A 20,136-nucleotide genomic window follows, 5' to 3' on the forward strand; every position below is an offset into this window, starting at 1 on the left:
TCTTACTTACCAAGAAACTTTCGTCTTTAATTGCTGACTTTCAGAACTTTATCAAAATCATAACAGTAAGGACAAAACATCCCACTTTTGACATAAGAATAATCAACTCTCTGTGAGTTCTTATATGTAAAGTGGGGTCTGAGGAACAACTAAAGGCTTTCCACATTGCTTATGTTTATAGAGCCTTTCTCCGTGGTGAATTCTGACATGCTTAGTGAGGTTCGAGTTCTGAAAAAATGCTTTCCCACACTCCTTACACTCATAAGGCCTCTCTCCACTGTGAGTTCTTATATGCGAGGTGAGGCTGGAGGAGTGAATAAAGGCTTTCCCACATTCCGTACATTCATAAGAGTTCTGTCCACTGTGAGTTCTTTTATGTGAAACGAGCTGGGAGGAACGAATAAAGGCTTTCCCACATTCCTTACATTCATAATGTTTCTCTCCACTGTGAGTTCTTTTATGTTTATTAAGGGATGAGTATCAAGTAAAGGCTTTCCCACATTCCATACATTCATAAAGTTTCTCTCCACTGTGAGTTCTTTTATGTAAATTGAGTTTGGAGGAAAGAAAGGCTTTCCCACATTCCGTACATGAATAAGGTTTCTCTCCACTGTGAGTCCTTTTATGTGAAGTGAGGCAGGAGGAATGAATAAAGGCTTTCCCACATTCCGTACATTCATAAGGCCTCACTCCATTGTGAGTTCTTTTATGCTTATAGAGGGTTGCATAACAAAGCTTTCCCAAAATGCGTACATTTGTAAGGTTTCTGTCCACTGTGAGTTGTCTTATGTGAAGTGAGGTGGGAGGAATGAACAAAGGCTCTCCCACAATGCGTATATTCGTAAGGTTTCTCTCCACTGTGAGTTCTCTTATGTGAAGTGAGATTGGAGCAATGAACAAAGGCTTTCCCACAGTCCTTACATTTGTAACACCTCTCTCCACTGTGAGTTCTTTTATGTACGTTGAGGACTGAGGAATAACGAAAGACTTTCCCACATTACGTACATTCATAAGGCCTCATTCCGTGGTGAGTATTTTTATGCCTAGTGAGAGCTGAGGAAAAACGAAAGGCTTTCCCACATTGCGTACATTCATAAGGTTTCTCTCCACTGTGAGTTCTTTTATGTTTAGTGAGGCCAGAGGAACGAATAAAGGCTTTCCCACATTCCTTACATTCATGAGGCCTCTCTCCACTGTGAGCTCTTGTATGTGAAGCGAGCTGGGAGGAAAAAATAAAGGCTTTCCCACATTCCTTACATTCATAAGGTTTCTCTCCACTGTGAGTTCTCTTATGTGAAGTGAGGTGGGAGGAATGAACAAAGGCTCTCCCACAATGCGTACATTCGTAAGGTTTCTCTCCACTGTGAGTTCTCTTATGTGAAGTCAGATTGGAGCAATGAACAAAGGCTTTCCCACAGTCCTTACATTTGTAACGCCTCTCTCCACTGTGAGTTCTTTTATGTACATTGAGGACTGAGGAATAATGAAAGGCTTTCCCACATTCCGTACATTCATAACGCCTCACTCCATGGTGAATATTTTTATGCCTACTGAGGGCTGAGGAAAAACTAAAGGCTTTCCCACATTGTGTACATTCATAAGGTTTCTCTCCACTATGAGTTCTTTTATGTTTAGTGAGGTTGGAGGAACGAATAAAGGCTTTCCCACATTCCTTACATTCATGAGGCCTCTCTCCACTGTGAGCTCTTTTATGTGAAGCGAACTGGGAGGAAAAAATAAAGGCTTTCCCACATTCCTTACATTCATAAGGTTTCTCTCCACTGTGAGTTCTTTTATGTTTATTAAGGAATGAGCGACGAGTAAAGGCTTTCCCACATTCCGTACATTCGTAAGGTTTCTCTCCACTGTGATTTCTCTTATGTAAAGTGAGGCTGGAGGAACGAAGAAAGGCTTTCCCACATTCCTTACATTCATAAGGTTTCTCTCCACTGTGAGCTCTTTTATGTTTACGAAGGGATGGGCGACAAGTAAAGGCTTTCCCACATTCTGTACATTCATAAGGTTTCTCTCCACTGTGAGTTCTTTTATGCGCAGTGAGGTAGGAGGAACAACTAAAGGCTTTCCCACATTGCGTACATTCATAAGGTTTCTCTCCACTGTGAGTTCTTTTATGTTTAGTGAGGTCGGAGCGATGAATAAAGGCTTTCCCACATTCCTTACATTCATGAGGCCTCTCTCCACTGTGAGCTCTTGTATGTGAAGCGAGCTGGAAGGAAAAAATAAAGGCTTTCCCACATTCCTTACATTCATAAGGTTTCTCTCCACTGTGAGTTCTTTTATGTTTATTAAGGGATGAGCGACGAGTAAAGGCTTTCCCACATTCCGTACATTCATAAGGTTTCTCTCCACTGTGAGTTATTTTATGTGAAGTGAGGCTGGAGGAATGAAGAAAGGCTTTCCCACATTCCTTACATTCATGAGGTTTCTCTCCACGGTGAGCTCTTTTATGTTCACGAAGCGATGAGCGACAAGTAAAGGCTTTCCCACATTCCGTACATTCATAAGGTTTCTCTCCACTCTGAGTTCTTTTATGTTTACTGAGGTTGGAGGAACTACTAAAGGCTTTCCCACATTCCTTACATTCATAAGGTTTCTCTCCACTGTGAGTTCTTTTATGTGAAGTGAGGTCGGAGGAACGAATAAAGGCTTTCCCACATTCCTTACATTCATGAGGCCTCTCTCCACTGTGAGCTCTTGTATGTGAAGTGAGATGGGAGCAATGAATAAAGGCTTTCCCACATTCTTCACATTCATAATGCTTATCTCTGTCAGGACATTTTTTAGGTAAAATGAGGGATGAACGACTATAGATTTCACAATATTCTTTACACGCATGTTTATGACCACTCACACATGTCCAAAGTGATGACAAACTACAGAAACCTTTCCCACATTTGTTACATTCACAACATTTCTCACCAGTGAGTGTTGTCACAGGACTCTTAAGGGTTGGCATACAAATTAAGTCCTTCCCAAGTACCTTACATTTCTCGGGTTTCTTTCCATGAGGAACTCTCAAAGGAGTAGTTAGGTGAGAGGAACAGCTGCAGGATTCTCCACATTCCTTACACTGAGAGGCACTGCATCTGGTGGAAGATCTGAAATGATGGTTATATGGTGAGTGATCCATGAAGATCTTAACACACTCAGAGTATTCAAAAGAGTTTACTTCTGGAGGGTTTCTTTGGAGCACAGTAAGATCTGGAATCCAGCTGAAGATTTTCCAAGACTGAGTGCACTCATTACTTTCATGGAGGTTCTCTACTGTATGACTGCTGTTAAAAAATAGGGTGCATGGTGTTGGAAATAAATGTGTTCCCATTTCACCGTTACCAAACATAGTGAAGGTGCTTGGTTTTTGCCTGACTTATCTCAGGTTTCCTAGGTTAAATCATCTAGCAGAGACACGACTATTACTGTCACTGAATTTCTAAAATATGAGGCTTTCTGATAATTGTGTCCAAACGAAATATGTTTCAAATACCCTGTATCTCACTCATCTATTTGAATATGCTATATTATGAAAACTCCCAAAATGCATACTTTCCCATCTATGTTCATATACATAGACACCTGTATGTGTACACCTTCTCCTCATTTATCAACATGACTAAGTTCAAAACACCAGGTTGTTATGCAATTTTGGCATTATGTGAAAATGGAAGATGACGTTAGATGAGAAAATAAAGGATGACAACATCATTATGTAACTGCCAAATTACATCATTACCTAGCTAACAGACCAGTGAGAATCGTGGCCCAGTCACTCTGACACATAATCTTAACCATCACAGCCAGCAATACTTATGCCTTGCATCTCAGCATTCATTACTGCCAAATGTCCATCTTCAATGCTCAAAATAGTCGGATAGTAGACTTCTTTACCATTGTCAAATATGCAAAATGCTGGGTAAAGAGACAGTCAAAACTGAGGAGAATCTGTACATATTAGTACATTTCAAGATTTCAAAATGGTTTGTAACAGTTTAGGAATTGTCTACATAAACAAAGGCAGCATATACTTTGCACAGAAACAAAATCAGTTGCCTGTTCAATTTTCACATGAGTAGGAGAAAAACAGCAGTGCCCCACTCCGAGATGGCAGCCAGGTGTGTCACTCTGAATGTGTATCACGTTCCAATGTCCCGCCAATAATACACTCTCCCACATGGATCCCAAAAGTCTCAGGGGCCTGATGCAGGAAATTGGATTATTGGCAAGACTGTGGAGAGTGACACATATTCAAAGTAGCGCAAATAGCCTCCATCCTTAAGCAGGGCACTGCTGATTGTTTCCTACTCCAGTCAAAATCTAACAGGGAATACATCTGGTTTCTACGCAATGCATACGCTGCCCCTCGTTTATGCTGGCAAGTACTGAACATTCACAAACCGGCTGAAAGTGCTAATGCACCTGCGTAAACATCTATGTCTATACCTTAATGTCAGGACACTTTTGGTCTTTCTCCTGAGGCGCTGTTTTCTCTTGTTTGAATGACACTTACCTCAAATGTCTCCCCTGGTTTTCAGAGTGACCTATATTGCCATGCCACATGCAGATTTCTCCTAACGTGGACATCCGGGGATTATTCTTAATGTATCGCATCATTGTACATTCACTGGATATGGATAACTTTTCTCCACCGATAAGGTTTTGGGAGACTAACCCAAATATTCAAGTTGAGGTTCACAATATGAAAGAAAAAAGAAAGGAGTCAGTGGGGAAAAAGGCTGCCATGAGCAAAGAAAGACTTAGCCACATTTCACTGTTGGAGCATGTTCGCAATGGTTAAAGAACAATTTACTAGGGAATAATTCCATGAGGATTGAGAGTGATGGTGACATAAATAGGTGCAGTTACGAGAGCTGAAAAGAAAAATATTGGACACAATGCGCAATGTAACATTAAAGAAGAAAAGTCTCTCTATGACCATAGTTCTGACAGGACTGCTAAGGTCAGAAAAGTAAGTTCGGGTATCTGTGAAGTAGTGTCCACAACCCAAAAGAGAATTTTTCTGGCTGACTAATTGAAATGTAATTCCATTCATACAGGGCTGGTCTTTCCAAAAATTCTTGCTTTCCTGGTGCTTCCTGACACACGGGCCCTGGATGGGGCCTATCCTCACTGTACTCAGATCTTTCCTTTTTTCTCTGAGAAATCAGATGGGTATAGCTCACATGGTGCTAATGGAGAAATGCACATCATAAGGGAAGACAGTGAAGAGCAATGAGCATTTCCTCGACACTGAGACAATACTTTCCTCTTCAGGATCTCTGATGATAGACGGGTCTGACTTTATATACAGCAAAATAATCATGTTGAACTTGTAATAAATACTGTAAAACTCTCTACAAGGTCTGAAACCACCTACATCTCAATGTCCCATAGTGACGCTGAAGCCAATGCTTACACTTACACCACTTAGAAAGCCTCAGGGCTTTTAATCACAGGAGAAATGAAAACTCACGTTAGTACATAAAGAGCTTTACAGGGAATTCAGGATATGTCGGGTCCATAGACCAAGGGACCACACTTGATTTAGTTAACAATTTATTCCCATTCCTCAGCCCAAATTCTGGAGTGAAGTCAATGAGTCAAATATTTTTATTTGCTAAAGAAAGAAATAAAAAAAGAAAAGATGCCCTTCTTACCTACTGAGGTCAGGTTTCTGAAGGTTTCCATCATCACATCTCTGTAGAGTTTCCTCTCAGCAACATCCAGCAACGCCCACTCTTCCTGGCTAAAGACCACAGCCACGTCCTCAATGACCACTGAGTCCTAAAACATTCCATACGTCATGGATCAGCAAGGTACCATGTACTCCAATATGTTCAAGAATGAAGGGTATGGCTGACAGCCATGGGGAACTAAGAATTCCAAGGGATTTGACACAAAGCTCTGCATTGTACCAAGGTTTATCTTTGGGTAGTCAACAGTCTCTTCCCTTCACTAACTACATTCACTTCCTCACTGATTGCATCCTGTCTCATATACTTTCAAGAAACAGAAATAATCTCTCCACAGTTTGACTGCAGCCCACTGCAGTCTCGATCCTCTTTATGGTCTAAAACAGAAAACATAGCAGAACTTAGAGAAATACTCTCATGCAGACCATCACTTCCTTGCGATAAAACAATTACACTTCCTTCCATAAGACCCACCAGAACATTCAACAAAACATAAAGCAAAGGGTGAAGGCAGGGTTAAAAGTATTAACAAGTGGGAAACAGCGCAGAATGGCGGTTTTTCATTTTGCCCTTCACACCCATGGGACCACTAAGGCCTGAACAAACAAACTGGCAAACCAAGACGCTGAGCTGCTCATATGTTCTTGAAACTCTAGGAGATCAGAAGGTGACAGGTTCACCTATAGAAAAAAGAATGATTTTGGAGAATTATGAATTTTTACATGTCAGTCACCTATTTTTCAAAAACTCAGGTGTTCTGTCTGTCATCTGTCCTTTTTAGAAACAGGAAAAGGTAATAGAAGAGATCAAATGAGACAGAAAACAGAAGAATTCAGATCGCCACACAATTCTCAAATGTTGACACCTGATGTAACTGTACATCAATTATTAGTGACTGCTCCCCTCAACAAATTCATACATTCCAACATAAATAGAGTCTAATGTTATAAGTTGTTGTCAGGGGCCACTGAGTCATTTCCAACTCCTAGCAACCCTACGTACAAAAGGACAAAACGCTGCCTGGTCCTGTGTCATCCCCACAATCATCGTTATGCTTGATCGCATTGTTACAGCAGCTCTGTCATTCCATCTCGTTCAGGGTCTTCCTCTTTTTTGCTCACCCTCTACTTCACCAAGCAGGATGTCCTTCTTCAGAGACTGATTCTATAATTCAAATTTATGCACCAACCACGAAGGTGAAGAAATTGAAGATTTTTATCGATTTCTGTATTCTCAACTTGATCAAACGTGCAGTCAGGATGCATTGATAATTACTGGTTGACTGGAATGAGAAAGTTGGAAACAAAGAAGAATCGGTAGTTGGAAAATATGGCCTGGGTGACAGAAACAATGCCGGAGGTTGCATGATTGAATTTTGCAAGACACTGTGTCATTAGCAAAAGAAAAGGCAAATAGATAAATGGAACAGAAGAGAGAGCTCAGAAATAGACACAAATACAGTCTTCTGATCTTTGAATAAGTACCAAAAGCAATTGAAAGGAGGAAGACTAGCCTTTTCAATAAATGTGCTAGAACACTTGTACATCCTCTAGTAAAACAAGGGAATCCAGATGGAGATCTTACACCTTTTACAAACATCAACTCAAAATGGATCAAAAACCTAAATGCCAATGTAAAACTATAAAACTCCAAGAAGACAACATAAAACAAAACCTAGGTGATCTCCAGGTTTGGGGACGATTTTTTAGACACAACATAAAGTACTATCCATGATGGAAACACATAAATTGGACTTGGTTAAAATTAAAAAATGTTTTATTACCTACGTATTTACAACAAAATGGTTTTTTGAAAAGGAAAAACTTCTGCTCTACAAAACACAGTGTTAAGAGAATGAAGACACGCCAAAACCTAGCAGATAATCTTTCCCAAACACATATATGATAAAGGATTGATATTCAAAAAAGGATCCTGAGTAGGGCAAACAATTCATGCTCAGTTGCTAATGTAAAGGTTTACAGTTCAAACCTACCCACCGGAACCATGATATAAAGTCATGGTGATCTACTTCTGTAAAAATTACAGGCAAGAAAGTCCTGCCCTGTAATCCACAAAGTGGACATTACTTGGAATTGATTCAATGGCAAAGGGTTTGGTTTTCCTTTTTTTTTTTAATTCAAAATATATAAAGAACTCTTAAAACTTAACAAGAACCACCCCCAAAAAGAAAACAAATTAGAAAATGAGCAAAAGATCTGAACAAATAGCTGCCAAACAGGTGTATGAAAAGATGTTCAACATCATGTATCAGTAACAAACTGCAACCTACAACAAAAAAATACTACTACATATTGATTAGAATGGCTAAACTCCCCATCAGTGACAACACGAGGATGGGGGGCAACAGGAACTCTAAGTCACTGCTGGTTCGAATGCAAAACGGTACACCCAGTTTGGCAGTTTCTTACAAAATTCAATATCCCCTTACCACATGATCCAGCAATTTCACTCCTTCATACTTATCCAAAGGAGCTGAAAACTTTGGCCAGAGAAAAATCTGCAACGCATATTTCTAACAGTTTCATTCATACTTGCCAAAAGCTGGAGGCAATCAAGAGGCCCTTCAGTGGGTGAATAAATAGATAAGCAAAGTGTGGTGCAACTACACCCCAGAATATTACTCAGCAAGAAAATGAAGTGAGCTATCAAAACTCATGTAAAGATTTGGTGAGCAGCGTTTAGCATCTTAAAGGCTTTTCGGTGGCAATCTAAAAAATACAACTATCGGTCTCTTCCAGTCAGCAGCAAAGGAGAGGGGAAAAAACAAAAGACCCAAGGGAACAATAAGTCCAAAGGGCTAATGGACCTCATGAACCACAGACCACATGCCTCGGAGACCAGAGAGCTAGATGGTGCCGGGCTACTCCTACGGACAGTTCTGACTGGGATTACAACAGAGTGGGAGAAAAATGTAGAACAAATGGTCAAATTCACAAAAAAGACCTGACTTACTGGTCCGACAGAGACTGGAGGAACCTGAGACTATGGCCCCCAAACACCCTTTTCACTCACACTTGAAGCCATTCTCAAAGTTTACCTTGCAGCCAAAGATCAGGCAGGCTTATAAGATGAACAATAACACACATGAGGAACATGCTTCTTAAATCCATCAAACATATGAGATCAAATAGACAACCCCTGCCCAGAAACAAAGACAAGAAGGTGGGAGGGGACAGGAAAGCTGGAAGAATGGACACGGTGACCCTGGTGTGGAAAAGGAAAGGGAGGGAATGCTGACACAATGTGGGATTGCAGCCAACACCATGAAAAAAATCTGTGTATACATTTTTGAATAAGAAACTAATTTGGTCTGTAAACTTTCAGCTAAATCACAAGAAAAAAAAAATCCTGTAAAGACACAGCAGAACCTTAAACGAATATTGCTCAGTAAAAGAGACTACTCTGAAAAAACTACATACTGTAACATTCCAACTCTGTAAGATTTTAGAAAAGGGAAAAGAATACAGACAGTAAAAAGACAAGCAGCTGCCAGGTTAAAGGGTAGAGGGGAAGAGATGCATAAAAGTGGAGCATAAGGGACTTTTAAGGAAGAGAAAATATTCCACATGATATCAGAACGGTGGATCCATTGATATTACGCATTTGTCAAATCCTATATAGCGTACAATACAAAGAGGGTACCCTAATGTAAACTATGTTTTTTGCTGATTATACGGTACCCATGTTGCTTCAGCAATTGTAACAAATTTCACATACTAATACTAGATGCTGTAATACGGAAAACTGAAGTGGAGGGACAGGAGGAAGTAGAGGTATATGGGAACTTTGTATTTTCCACTCGATTCTTCTGTTAATCTAAATCGGCTCTAAAAAAGAAAATCTATTTATTAGAAAACAAAAATAAATAACAGAAAATTAGATAAGCTAAAATTTGTCAGACGGTCTTCTCTGTAATAGGGATATATAACTGAAAAACTCAAGACCTCCCTATTCTAAAGGTTAGAGACTCAGCCATCAACAATAGGACGTTACATCACATGAACATGTAAAGGTGATGAGTCCAGTGGAAAAATGAAAGGTAGAGCAGGATCCAGAGTACCGGCAGCGCTGACAATGCAAGCAGCGGCACTAAGGAGGAGGTTCAGACTGGGCTTCACTGAAAAGAAACACCTGAGCTAAGACTCAAGGGATAGGAAGCAACGATCCAAGAAATCTGAGAAGACATTGTTCCAGAAAGAAAGAACAGCCAGAGCACAGGCCAGAAGGTGGGAAGGTATCTGTATGCTTTAAGACCGAAACGCCACCAAGTTTGGAGCAGAATGAGAGTAATGTTAGAGGAAACGGGACAACGGACTGAGGTCAAGGGACCTATCACATTCTAGGGAACCTGTTGGCAACTGAAAAGACTAGGGCTTTTTAATCTGATGGAAATGCAGAGTGATTTAACAATCCTGAGTGGAAGAGGAAACCAATAGAACGGCTTATAAAGAACTGGTGTGTAGGGGACTAATATAATAAAAAGATATGCTATAATGTTACGGGCATGAACAGATAAGAAATGATGATGCCTGAGACTGGAGCTGTGGCTGGAAAAATGGCAAGTGCAAGGGATGGCCCTAGACTTTCAAGGTAGAGGTAAGAGAATTTCCTGACGCACTGAACACTGAAGTGTAAAAGAAATAGAGGACAAAGATGAGTCCAAGATTTTTTCCTTTGAAAACCAGAAGGATGGTGTCATGGACTGAACTGTGTCCCTCCCTGACCCCCAAGAAAAATATACGCATCGCTCAGCCTAACCCTATACCTATATGGTAAAGCTCAACACCGTCAGTCAGAACAAGGCCAGGAGCCGACTATGGGGCAGATCAACAACTGCTCATATGCAAGCCAAGATGTAGCTGAAAAATATTAGGACGACTCCACGAGAGCCAAAGTATGACCTTGAGTAAATCCCACCCCAATTTAGAGACCATCTCAAGAATATAGTCAATGCACTGAGCATTAATGACCACAGACCACACGAGCTGTGAATGACATCAAGAACATCATACACGAAGAAAGCAAGAGATCATTGAAAAGATAGAAAAGACCAAAACGGATGTGAGAAGAGACTCTGAAACTTACTCTTGAACAAACAATAGTTAAAGCTAATGGAAGAAATGATGAAAGAAAAGAGCGCAACAGAAGATTTCAGTGGGCAGCTCCAGAAGACAAAGTATTACAACGAATGTCCAAAGACCTGGAGTTAGAAAACGAAAAGGGAAGGGCATGCTTGACAGTTCTCAAGCTGAAAGAACTGAAGAAAAAATTCAAGCCTCGAGCTGCAATACTGAAGGACCCTACAGGGAAAATATTGAATGATGCAGGAAACATCAAAAGAAGACAAAAGGAATACACAGTAAATGTACCAAAAAGAACTGGTCAACATTCAATCATTTCAGGAGGTAGCATAGGATCAAGAACCAATGGTACCGAAGGAAGAAGTCCAAGCTGCACCGAAAGAACTGGCGAAATACAGCCATCCAGGAATTGATGGAATACCCACTGAGATGTTTCAACCAACAGATGCAGCCCTGGAAGCGCTCAATCGTCTATGCCAAGAAGTTTGGAAGACCGTTACCTGACCAAGCAACTGGAAGAGATCCCTATTCAAGCCTATTCCAAAGACAGGTGATAAAACAGAATGTGGAAATTATCGTACAACATCCTTCATACCACATGCAAGAAAATTTTCCTGAAGATCATTCAAAAGCAGTTGCAGCAGTACTTCAACAGGGAACTGCCAGAAATGTAAGCCAGATTCAGAAGACCACATGGAACAAGAGATATCACAGCTGCTGTCTGAAAGCGGAGAATACCAGAAAGATGTTTACCTGCGTTTCACTGACTATGCAAAAGCATTCGACTATATGGAACATAAAAATGATGGATAACATTACGAAGAATGGGAATTCCAGAACACTTAACTGTGCTCCTGTGGAAACCGCACACAGACCAAGAGGCAGTCGTTCAGACAGAACAAGGGAATACCGCATGTTTGAAAGTCAGGAAAGGTGTGTGTCAGGTGTGTTCTATCTTTTCACCATACTTACCCAAACTGTATGCTGAGCAAATAACCAGAGAATCTGGACGATATGAAACAGAACACAGCATCAGGATTAGAGGAAGACTGAAAAACCACCTGGGCAATGCAGATAACACAATCTTGCTTACTGAAACTGAGAAGAGAAGTTGAAGCATTTTCTGATGAAGATCAGACTGTAACCTTCAGAGCAGATTACAAGTCACTGAAGAACCCAGACACAGTAATCACAGAAAGCTCAAAAGAGGCAAAACTAAACAACACAGAGTTTACGGATTCAGACCTGGGTGGTAAAGCTATAATACTGGGAATAATATCAGTAATGGTCATAAACTTATGAAAAGAGAACTTTCTCAAGATTTAAGTAAGCTTTAGAGAAACTTTTACGTAAGTTAAAAATACGCATTTCTCTGTGTTTCAGAAGTTGACATCCATTAAATTGAAAAATTCTCAGTAGAAACACAACTAGTGATCTAGAAATTTTCATCCATTGGAAATTGTAAATCCAAGAATTTAAACACATACATCTCTTCTGTTTAGAGAATCCTTTATTTTAGATTCTAATTTAAGACTAGGGAGAACATCAACAATCATAGGGATTACACACAGCTCTAGTCACAGGTGGGAGGACGAGGACCAAGACTGCGGAGTCATGCTTTCCACATACCTGAAAGCCTCAAGGCAAAAGCCTTCCCCAGTGGGGGTAAAAATGGGCTTGGAGAACGCAGACAGGATCCAGCTGGACTCATTGTCCCCAGCTTCATGCCTTTTTGTGACATCAGGAGAGCACCACCAACACCCAGGACCCCATAAACAGTCAGGGCCTTCCCTACGAACTCTCCTCTCCTTTTCTAATCCATAAAACAGTGTCACAGCTGCAGGTGTAGTTTCAGAACGGCACTGAAAATGTTCCAGTGCCTGGGGGGAGTCAAGAACATTGGTCAGAGAGACAGGACAAGGATGGCTCTGGATGGCGGGGCCCAGCCTCCACAGCTAGAGATGCTCCGTCTTCAGGCTCTGGTCAGGAGACTTTGTCATTCAACACAGAGCACAAACTCCCGGGGTGAAGATGTTAACACTCCAGGGTGGCAGCTCTGAGAGTCACATAAGGAAGGTCACTGCAGGCATCTAAATCCTGAAAAGCCACATGTGTATAGGGGAAGGGCCCAGTGACAGAGAAGCAGGGCCTCAGGGTGCCTCCTGGGCCTCAGTCCCTCAGCCTCCTCTGCTACCTTTTCTCTTCATTGAGGAACCACAGCCCCGCAGCACACAGCTGCTCCCCCAACAATTCAGATCCAGCCTCACCCACTTATGCTAAGGATAACCCAGTTCTCCACAGAACTCACCATTTCCTTCTCCAGTTTCTGCAAGTCTAAGGGAATGTCGTCTCTGAGCCCAAGAAGCCACTTCCAGGAAGAGGGACAGGACTGGAAGCACAGGCCTGGGCAATTTGGAGGCAGATGAATAATGCTTGGCCCACACACCAGTCTGAGCACTTGAAATCCTTCCCTGTGATTGAGGAATGTGCAAGATAGTCACCTGAGGTCCCCAGCTGCCTGGACTGGACTAGTTCTCCCTGCACCACACCTGAGGCCTGAAATGGAAGAAGGATAGGGAGGAAACAGTGTGGAGGAAGCAGGGAGTCACAGGCCTTTGGCCTTCTCCCAGGCTCAGGGCAATGCTTCACCCTGAGGGCCTTTACACTGAAGGCAGAACAGGCTCCAGCCCCCCAAACACACACCTGCATTCTTCAGGCAGCTCCATGGGCCTCTCCTTTCTGCAACAAGATCACAGATGGAAGAATTTACCTCTCCCAGAGCATAAGGAGCAACCAGGCCTGGCCAGGCTGCAAAACTTGAACCTGATTTCCTCCAGGGAGTTAGGGCTCCAATGTTGAAGTTGTGAGGTCACCTATGTACCTCTGTCCCTTACAGATCAACACAGGCACCGTCATTTCGTATCAATGTGGGTGAACTGTCAGGATGAAGTTTTCAGCTGTGGTCAATGAACTTATCTAAGTTCATTCATCATTAATTATGTGCAGTTAACACTCTTTTATTATGCTTTGAAATCTTTTTTTCGTTTACAGCACTCTAACATGTAATAGGTAGTTTTCCCGTTGCTTTGCAATGAACATTTCTTTCTTCCCCTTGAGTTTTTTCCCCTCTCCTTCATTCTCAAACCATGACACCACCAGTTCCTAAACATCTGAGAAATCAGGGAAGGTTGCTAAATATTTGTCTTTCAACCTTATACTAAATCAATCAGCAAATCAGAAAATCACTGAGTTTTCTCTATGGAGCCCTCCCCTGTCTCTGTTCCCATTGCTTTCCACCTTGCTCCCCGCCCAGCTGACTGCTATTCTTTCGTTTCTTGGTCTCAGAGTCAACGTTCTCTCTCTCACATGATCTTTATGCCAGTGTCTCCCCTTTAAGCATGATCCTTACTTTTATTATTTCCTCTAACAGCACTAATTTTAATTCACATCCTTATTCCTAGCCTTATACCCAGCACAGACTATAAGATTGTTGAGTTTGTAGACTCTTGCATCCCACACCAGAACTGCTGAATCAAAATCCACATTTTAGCAACATCCCCAGAGTTACCCACACTGTTTTAATTATCTAGTGCTCCTATAACAGAAACACTACAAGCGGATAGCTGTAACAAACAAATTCATTTTCTCACAGTCTAGAAGGCTAGGAGACCAAATTCACAGCACCACCTTCAGGGGAAGGCTTTCTCTCTATCAGTACGGGGAACATTCTTATCATCAATCTTCCCCTACTCTAGGAGCTTCTCAGTGCGGGGACCCCAGATCCAAAGGACATGCTGTGCTCCTGATGCTTCTTTCTTGGTGGTATGAGGTCTCTCTGTCTCTCTGCTGGCTTCTTTTACATCCCTAGAGAGACTGACTCAAGATATAACCTAACCTTGTAGATTGAGTTCTGCCTAGTTAACATAACTGCCTCTGAACAAAAAAACAAACCCAGTGCCCTCAAGTCGATTCCAACCATATAGGACAGAGTAGAACTGCCCCGTAGAGTTTCCAAGGAGTGCCTGGCGGATTCGAACTGCCAACCCTTTGATTAGCAGCCGTAGCAGTTAACCACTAAGCCACCAGAGCTTCCTAACTGCCTCTAATTCTCCTTTATTAACATAAAAATGTAAGACTTACAACACATCAGAAAACCACTTCAGAGGACAAAATGGTGGCCAATCACACAATACTGGAAATCAGGGCTTAGACAAGTTGACACACATTTCTGGGGGCCACAATTCAATCCATAACACACATAGACATTCAAGTCACTAACTGATCTATAGCCTGTAAGTCAAGGATGAGCAGTCCAACATTGGACGCCCTGTGAACCATCTACATCTACATTACATCACCACACTATCTTCCTGATGGAAACCCTGGTGTCACAGTAGTTAAGAGCTATCGCTGCTAACCAGAAGGTGGGCAGTTTGAACCCACCAGGCATACCTTGGAAACCCTGTGGGCAGTTGTAATCTGTCTCATAGGGTCACGAGGAGTCGAAATGGACTTGACGGCAATGGTTTTTTTTTTTTTAATCTTCCTGATCCACAACCCATCTTCATGTCTAGGCCTCCTCTGTCTTCCCTAACTTGTTCATAACAAGCTCCTGCCTGAGTCACTCAATCATGGTTGTCACTTCCAAATCCTATTTGTAGCACAGGAACTGCTGAATGACAGTCAGTGGCTGTGCCTTTGCCTACAAAGAGCCCAAAGTAGTCAGCTGGCTTCGAAACAGCCTGCTGTCACTTTGTTTACTCCCATGTCCAACCACCTTGTTTTCTCTGCTTCAATCATCTCCGACTTTCATCAACGAATGGATACTGGGTTCTCTGTTGCCTCAGGAATTTCAACACTCATTTTTCCTAGCTGAAATACTCTTTCCACCCCCACCCGTAAAACATGCTATGAGCCCTACACAATCATGCATGTAGCCAAATAAAACTAATTTTTTTTAATCTTCACTTCAATAATTTTCCTTTTCATGCTGTCCAATCTCTCAGTTTAGGTCCTTTTAGTACAAGTACCGTATGTCCCTGGTTTTTCACTACCTATTTGGAAACCCTGGTGGCACAGTGGTTAAGTGTTACGACGGCTAACCAAAAGAGTGGCAGTTCAAATCCACCAGGTGCTCCTTGGAAACTCTGTTGGACAGTTGTACCCTGTTCCATAGGGTTGCTACGAGTTGGAATTGACTTGACAGCAATGGCTTTTTTCTCTTTTTCTTTTTATGGCTTATCACACTGACACACAGAAATTATCACCTGTTGTATATACTTATGAGCAACACTATCCAGGAGAACTTGCTGTGAAGACAGCCATGTTCTCTTTCTGCACACTCTAACATGGTAGCCTCCAGCCCACGTGGCTACTTAGCACTGAACATATGACTAATACGATTAAGGAACTGAACATCTTCTTTTAGTTGTAATTTGTTTTAATTGAAATAGCAACCTCTGGCTACCAACCACAGCTCTCGTGGACTCACCTCATTTCCACAGCCACACCAATTCCCTCCCTCTTCCTCCCCTGCCCCTGAAACCCTTGCCTTTTTCTCAGAAACTGCATGAATAAAGAAAGGCCACTTGACATAACCTGGTACATAAAAGCAATAACCTCCCTGACTCAAAGGAGTCAGTCCTTTGGAGACACTTAGTCTCCCAGCTGACTCCTTTCACTTGACTCAGGCAAAAGAAATCTTGCTGAAGGTAAAGTTTGTCTTTAAAGTGTATTCTTACTCGAGGAAAAAACAAGAACCTTTTGTGTGAAATTGACAACTGGTACCAACAAGGCACGTGTAGGGAAGCTTCCCGCGTTCTTAGGACGACCTACTCAGAACAAAAATGCTATTAAAAGACCGGAAAAGAACCGAAGGGCTGCACAACAAAACTGAGGCCAAACACTGAGAAGTCCGAGGTCGGGTACCCGCATCCGGCTCAGACATCTGCCCCCGTCCCGCTGTTCGTGTGCACAGGATTCCCCACAAACTTCCTGAATACCTATAACTTCCTTATTCCGTCACCCCATAAACATGCAGCGCACCCCTCAAGAAGGGAGCCTCACCTGAGGAAATGTTTCCCGGGTCCCCGCCTGCGGACTCCCAATAAACGTTGCGTTAGATTTCCCAAACGCCAGAGTCTTGCTCAACCGGCTTTCCCTGCCCCCGTCACGGCCCCCATTCTGCCCGCTCACAGGACGTCACATCTGGCCGCAGCTGGACCGTAAAGACACACAAAAGAGAACCGGAGGGCGGCGGTGGGGGTGGGGCACGGAGACGCAGGGAGCGACCCCGGCGCCCGGGAGCCCCAGGACCCTGCATGTCTCCCCGCTGCCTGAGCACCACATGTCTGAGCGGCTCCCTCCACCTCACCTGTCCAAGCACGGAAACACTCAGGGAGCGAACACCGCCACCCGGGAGGCCTGGGATCCTGCTTGTCTCCCCTTCCCCTCCCCCTTTGTCTTGATAACACTAAGCTTGTTTTGAGCAGGAAGTCACAGCAGGCAGTGGCTGGGTCCACTGACTAGCCCTAGTTACACCTTGAAGCATACTCAGATCGAAATCACATCCTTCACCTGACCCTCCCCCCACTCCATTATACGCAGGGGACGGCTAAAGGCAGAAGATTCTAGGTACCAAACCCAACCCCTGAGGCCACAGGAAACAAAAAGCTGCCCAGCTTCCCTAGTCAGCCAGCACCTGGCCATAAGGTCGCTAGGCCCCAGGCACTCCTTGTATGTGCAGACAATAAACCTGCCACTTTCTGTTTCCCCTGCAATCACTGTCCATCTTCTTTCAATCGGCTAATAAGACAGGACAAGAACCTGAGTGGTTAGCTTACAGTTCAATTCCCAGTGCCCAATCTACCACAGACTACACACCCGGGGTGTGTGATCTCTATAAATCATTCGTCGCCTGCATTAAGACTGTTCAGCAACGTCACATTTTATATTGGACCAACTAGGCCTGGCTGTACGGTTTCTCACACAATCGTGATGAAAATTTCTGCCTTAATGCCCAAGAAATTCCTCGAAAGGTGCCTGTATTAAATGTTTTCCTCCTGAAACTGGGACAAACGTGCTCCTAAAGGTACATACTATTTCCAAGTCATGTTTCTTGAGTGTTCATCAGTCCTAAATACATATACCCATCAAAGGAGGTGGTTATATTCCTCACCACAATCTTCATTTCCCCAGGACCACTACTACTCAACAAAAGTCCTGCCTGATGAAGCACAGAAAAGAAAGAGGAGCCGTTTCGGGCAGGGAGACTGTGATCACTATGCCCCTTGAAGTAAGAACAGATTTGCATTTGAATTCAGACACTGCCACTTAGCAGATATTTGTCTACGGGCAAGGTATTAAATTTCTCCGAGATTATTCGACTTCTGTAAAACGTTACAAATCGTCGCTCCCTGGCAGTGCCGTTTGGAGGCTCAAAGGAGGTGCCTTAGACAAAGTTCTTCACCCCGTGCCCAGCGCTCCGGAAACACCTCAGTAAACGGTAAATACACAGACGGGCCGGCGGTGACTGAGGGCTGAGGAGCTGCTCGAGGTGACCCCGCACCTGTGTCTGCACCCCACGTAGGGACACGCCATTCAGACGCCGGGAGCACCCCGAGCACCCAGGAGGCCCGGGACCCTGCATGTCGCCCCGCTCCCTGAGCACAAGTGTGCGCGGCTCCCACCACCTCACCTGTCCACGCACCGACACACGCAGGTCCCACCTCCGCGGCCTCCAGGAAGCAGCTGCCGCCACACACACCTCACACCGGAGAGCGAGGGTCATCACCTTGGCCGCCCTCTTCCGCTTCCGGTTTTCGGGACTGTCGGTGCGTACGTGAGTGCTTCCGTGCGGGAACCCAGAGCCCTCCAAATAGGGACCGTGGGGTTCAGTGGTTCCCCTTGGTATTTGGGATGTGACCAGGGTTGTCCTTATTTCCTCTATGGAGAAAAGGCTGGGTTTCCTTAAATGTATACCTGAGCTGTAACGTGGATTTCAGTAATCAGAGATACCCTTGGGGGAACAGAGGATGTCAGTATTTGCATATTTGGCCATTTGAAAAAGTCTTCCCATATTCTGTATGAGACAGGGAAGAAAAAGGGCCTGTGCCCCTAGGCAAGGTAGTCTGCAACACGTGCAACTTGCAAGCTACTTACAAAAATTATGTGCTTGGCTAATGACGCAAAACCCCCATCCTGGAATGTGCGATAAGGAAAGAAGGAGCAATATACTTCGTTGTAAGATGTTTTTCAGAAGCACTGACCGGATCAGGTCCCTGGAGCACGCATAGACATCCACAAGATGACCAACGGATGACTTCTGCCTGATGCAACTACTCGCGACAGGAATCGAACCAGCACCATGGGAGGGACTGCGCAGGTGCGACACCCCATAATAAGTCCTGCCACCCAGTCCCAGGATGGTTCCATCTTAGATTCCAGATGGGCATGGAGTCTAATTTAGAATGCACCGCCATTCTGAGAAGTACCGGCCCCTTGAAAGAAACCTGCTAAATAAATATTCGTCACCCTATTATCCTCGCCAAACCTATATAAGCCCCAGAAAAAATCCTTTGTTCGGGGGAACAGAGGCTAGTGTTGCCCAGTCCCTCTCTGTTCCCTGCTCTTGATCTTTTGTTCCTGTGGAACCTCTGAGCCTCTCCTGGTCATCCTTGGTGAGTTTTAGGCAAGAACCGAGGCAGGGCGTAGCCCCAAGCTGGGAGCCTTGACCTGCAACACGTAGAGAATTACTTCCATTGCTCCTCATAAATGTTTCCCAATCTTTAGGATTGGTGAAGTCTCTAGTTTGGCTTCTATTTCATGGTTTGTTGTCTCTTGCGTATCCAGTACCTTTCCTTAGGAGCAGCATACAGACTGTGCACACCCAGTCTGACCTCCCTAAGTGCTGAGGAACCTGGGAGGAGGAGTTTTCCAGGGTGAGAGGCAGGGAGGTACCAGTCATAGGTAAAAGGTGAAGTATCTTTGAAAATGACAATTACAAACTGTATACTTTTGTCTCATATACACACATAATAAAGTGCACGATGTATATTAACCTTAGTGTATGTCTTAGTTATCTAATTCTGCCATAACAGAAATACCACAGTGGATGGTGTCTTAGTCACCTAGTGCTGCTGTAACAGAAATACCACAGTGGATGGTGTCTCAGTCACCTAGTGCTGCTGTAACAGAAATACCACAGTGGATGGTGTCTCACTCACCTAGTGCTGCCATAACAGAAATACCACAAGTGGGTGGCTTTAACAAAGAGAAGTTTATTTTCTCATAGTCTGGAAGTCTAAAAGTCTGAATTCAGGGCACCA

The 20,136-nt window shown here is 43.4% G+C and overlaps 1 protein-coding gene across 2 annotated transcripts; it reads right to left on the bottom strand.

Moving 5' to 3' along the window:
- Window positions 1–244: 244 nt before the first annotated feature.
- On the bottom strand, window positions 245–18,769 carry LOC126068554 (zinc finger protein 709-like). Of its 2 annotated transcripts, XM_049871221.1 has the most exons (4): window positions 18,507–18,769; window positions 5,673–5,799; window positions 4,526–4,682; window positions 245–3,119 (listed from the first exon to the last, which is right to left on the bottom strand). In XM_049871221.1, the coding sequence occupies exons 1-4, from the start codon at window positions 18,597–18,599 to the stop codon at window positions 998–1,000; spliced, it is 2,499 nt and encodes an 832-aa protein (XP_049727178.1). In that variant the 5' UTR covers window positions 18,600–18,769; the 3' UTR covers window positions 245–997. The 2 variants fall into 2 exon arrangements, 1 of the variants encoding a protein (XP_049727178.1); XR_007515734.1 differs by lacking the exons at window positions 245–3,119; window positions 4,526–4,682; window positions 5,673–5,799 and adding exons at window positions 12,306–13,366; window positions 16,877–17,027 and having other exon boundaries at window positions 18,507–18,585.
- Between the last annotated feature and the right edge of the window lie 1,367 nt (window positions 18,770–20,136).

The sequence above is a fragment of the Elephas maximus genome, chromosome X (assembly GCF_024166365.1).
Source record: "Elephas maximus indicus isolate mEleMax1 chromosome X, mEleMax1 primary haplotype, whole genome shotgun sequence".
In the NCBI taxonomy this organism is placed as follows: Eukaryota; Metazoa; Chordata; class Mammalia; order Proboscidea; family Elephantidae; genus Elephas; species Elephas maximus.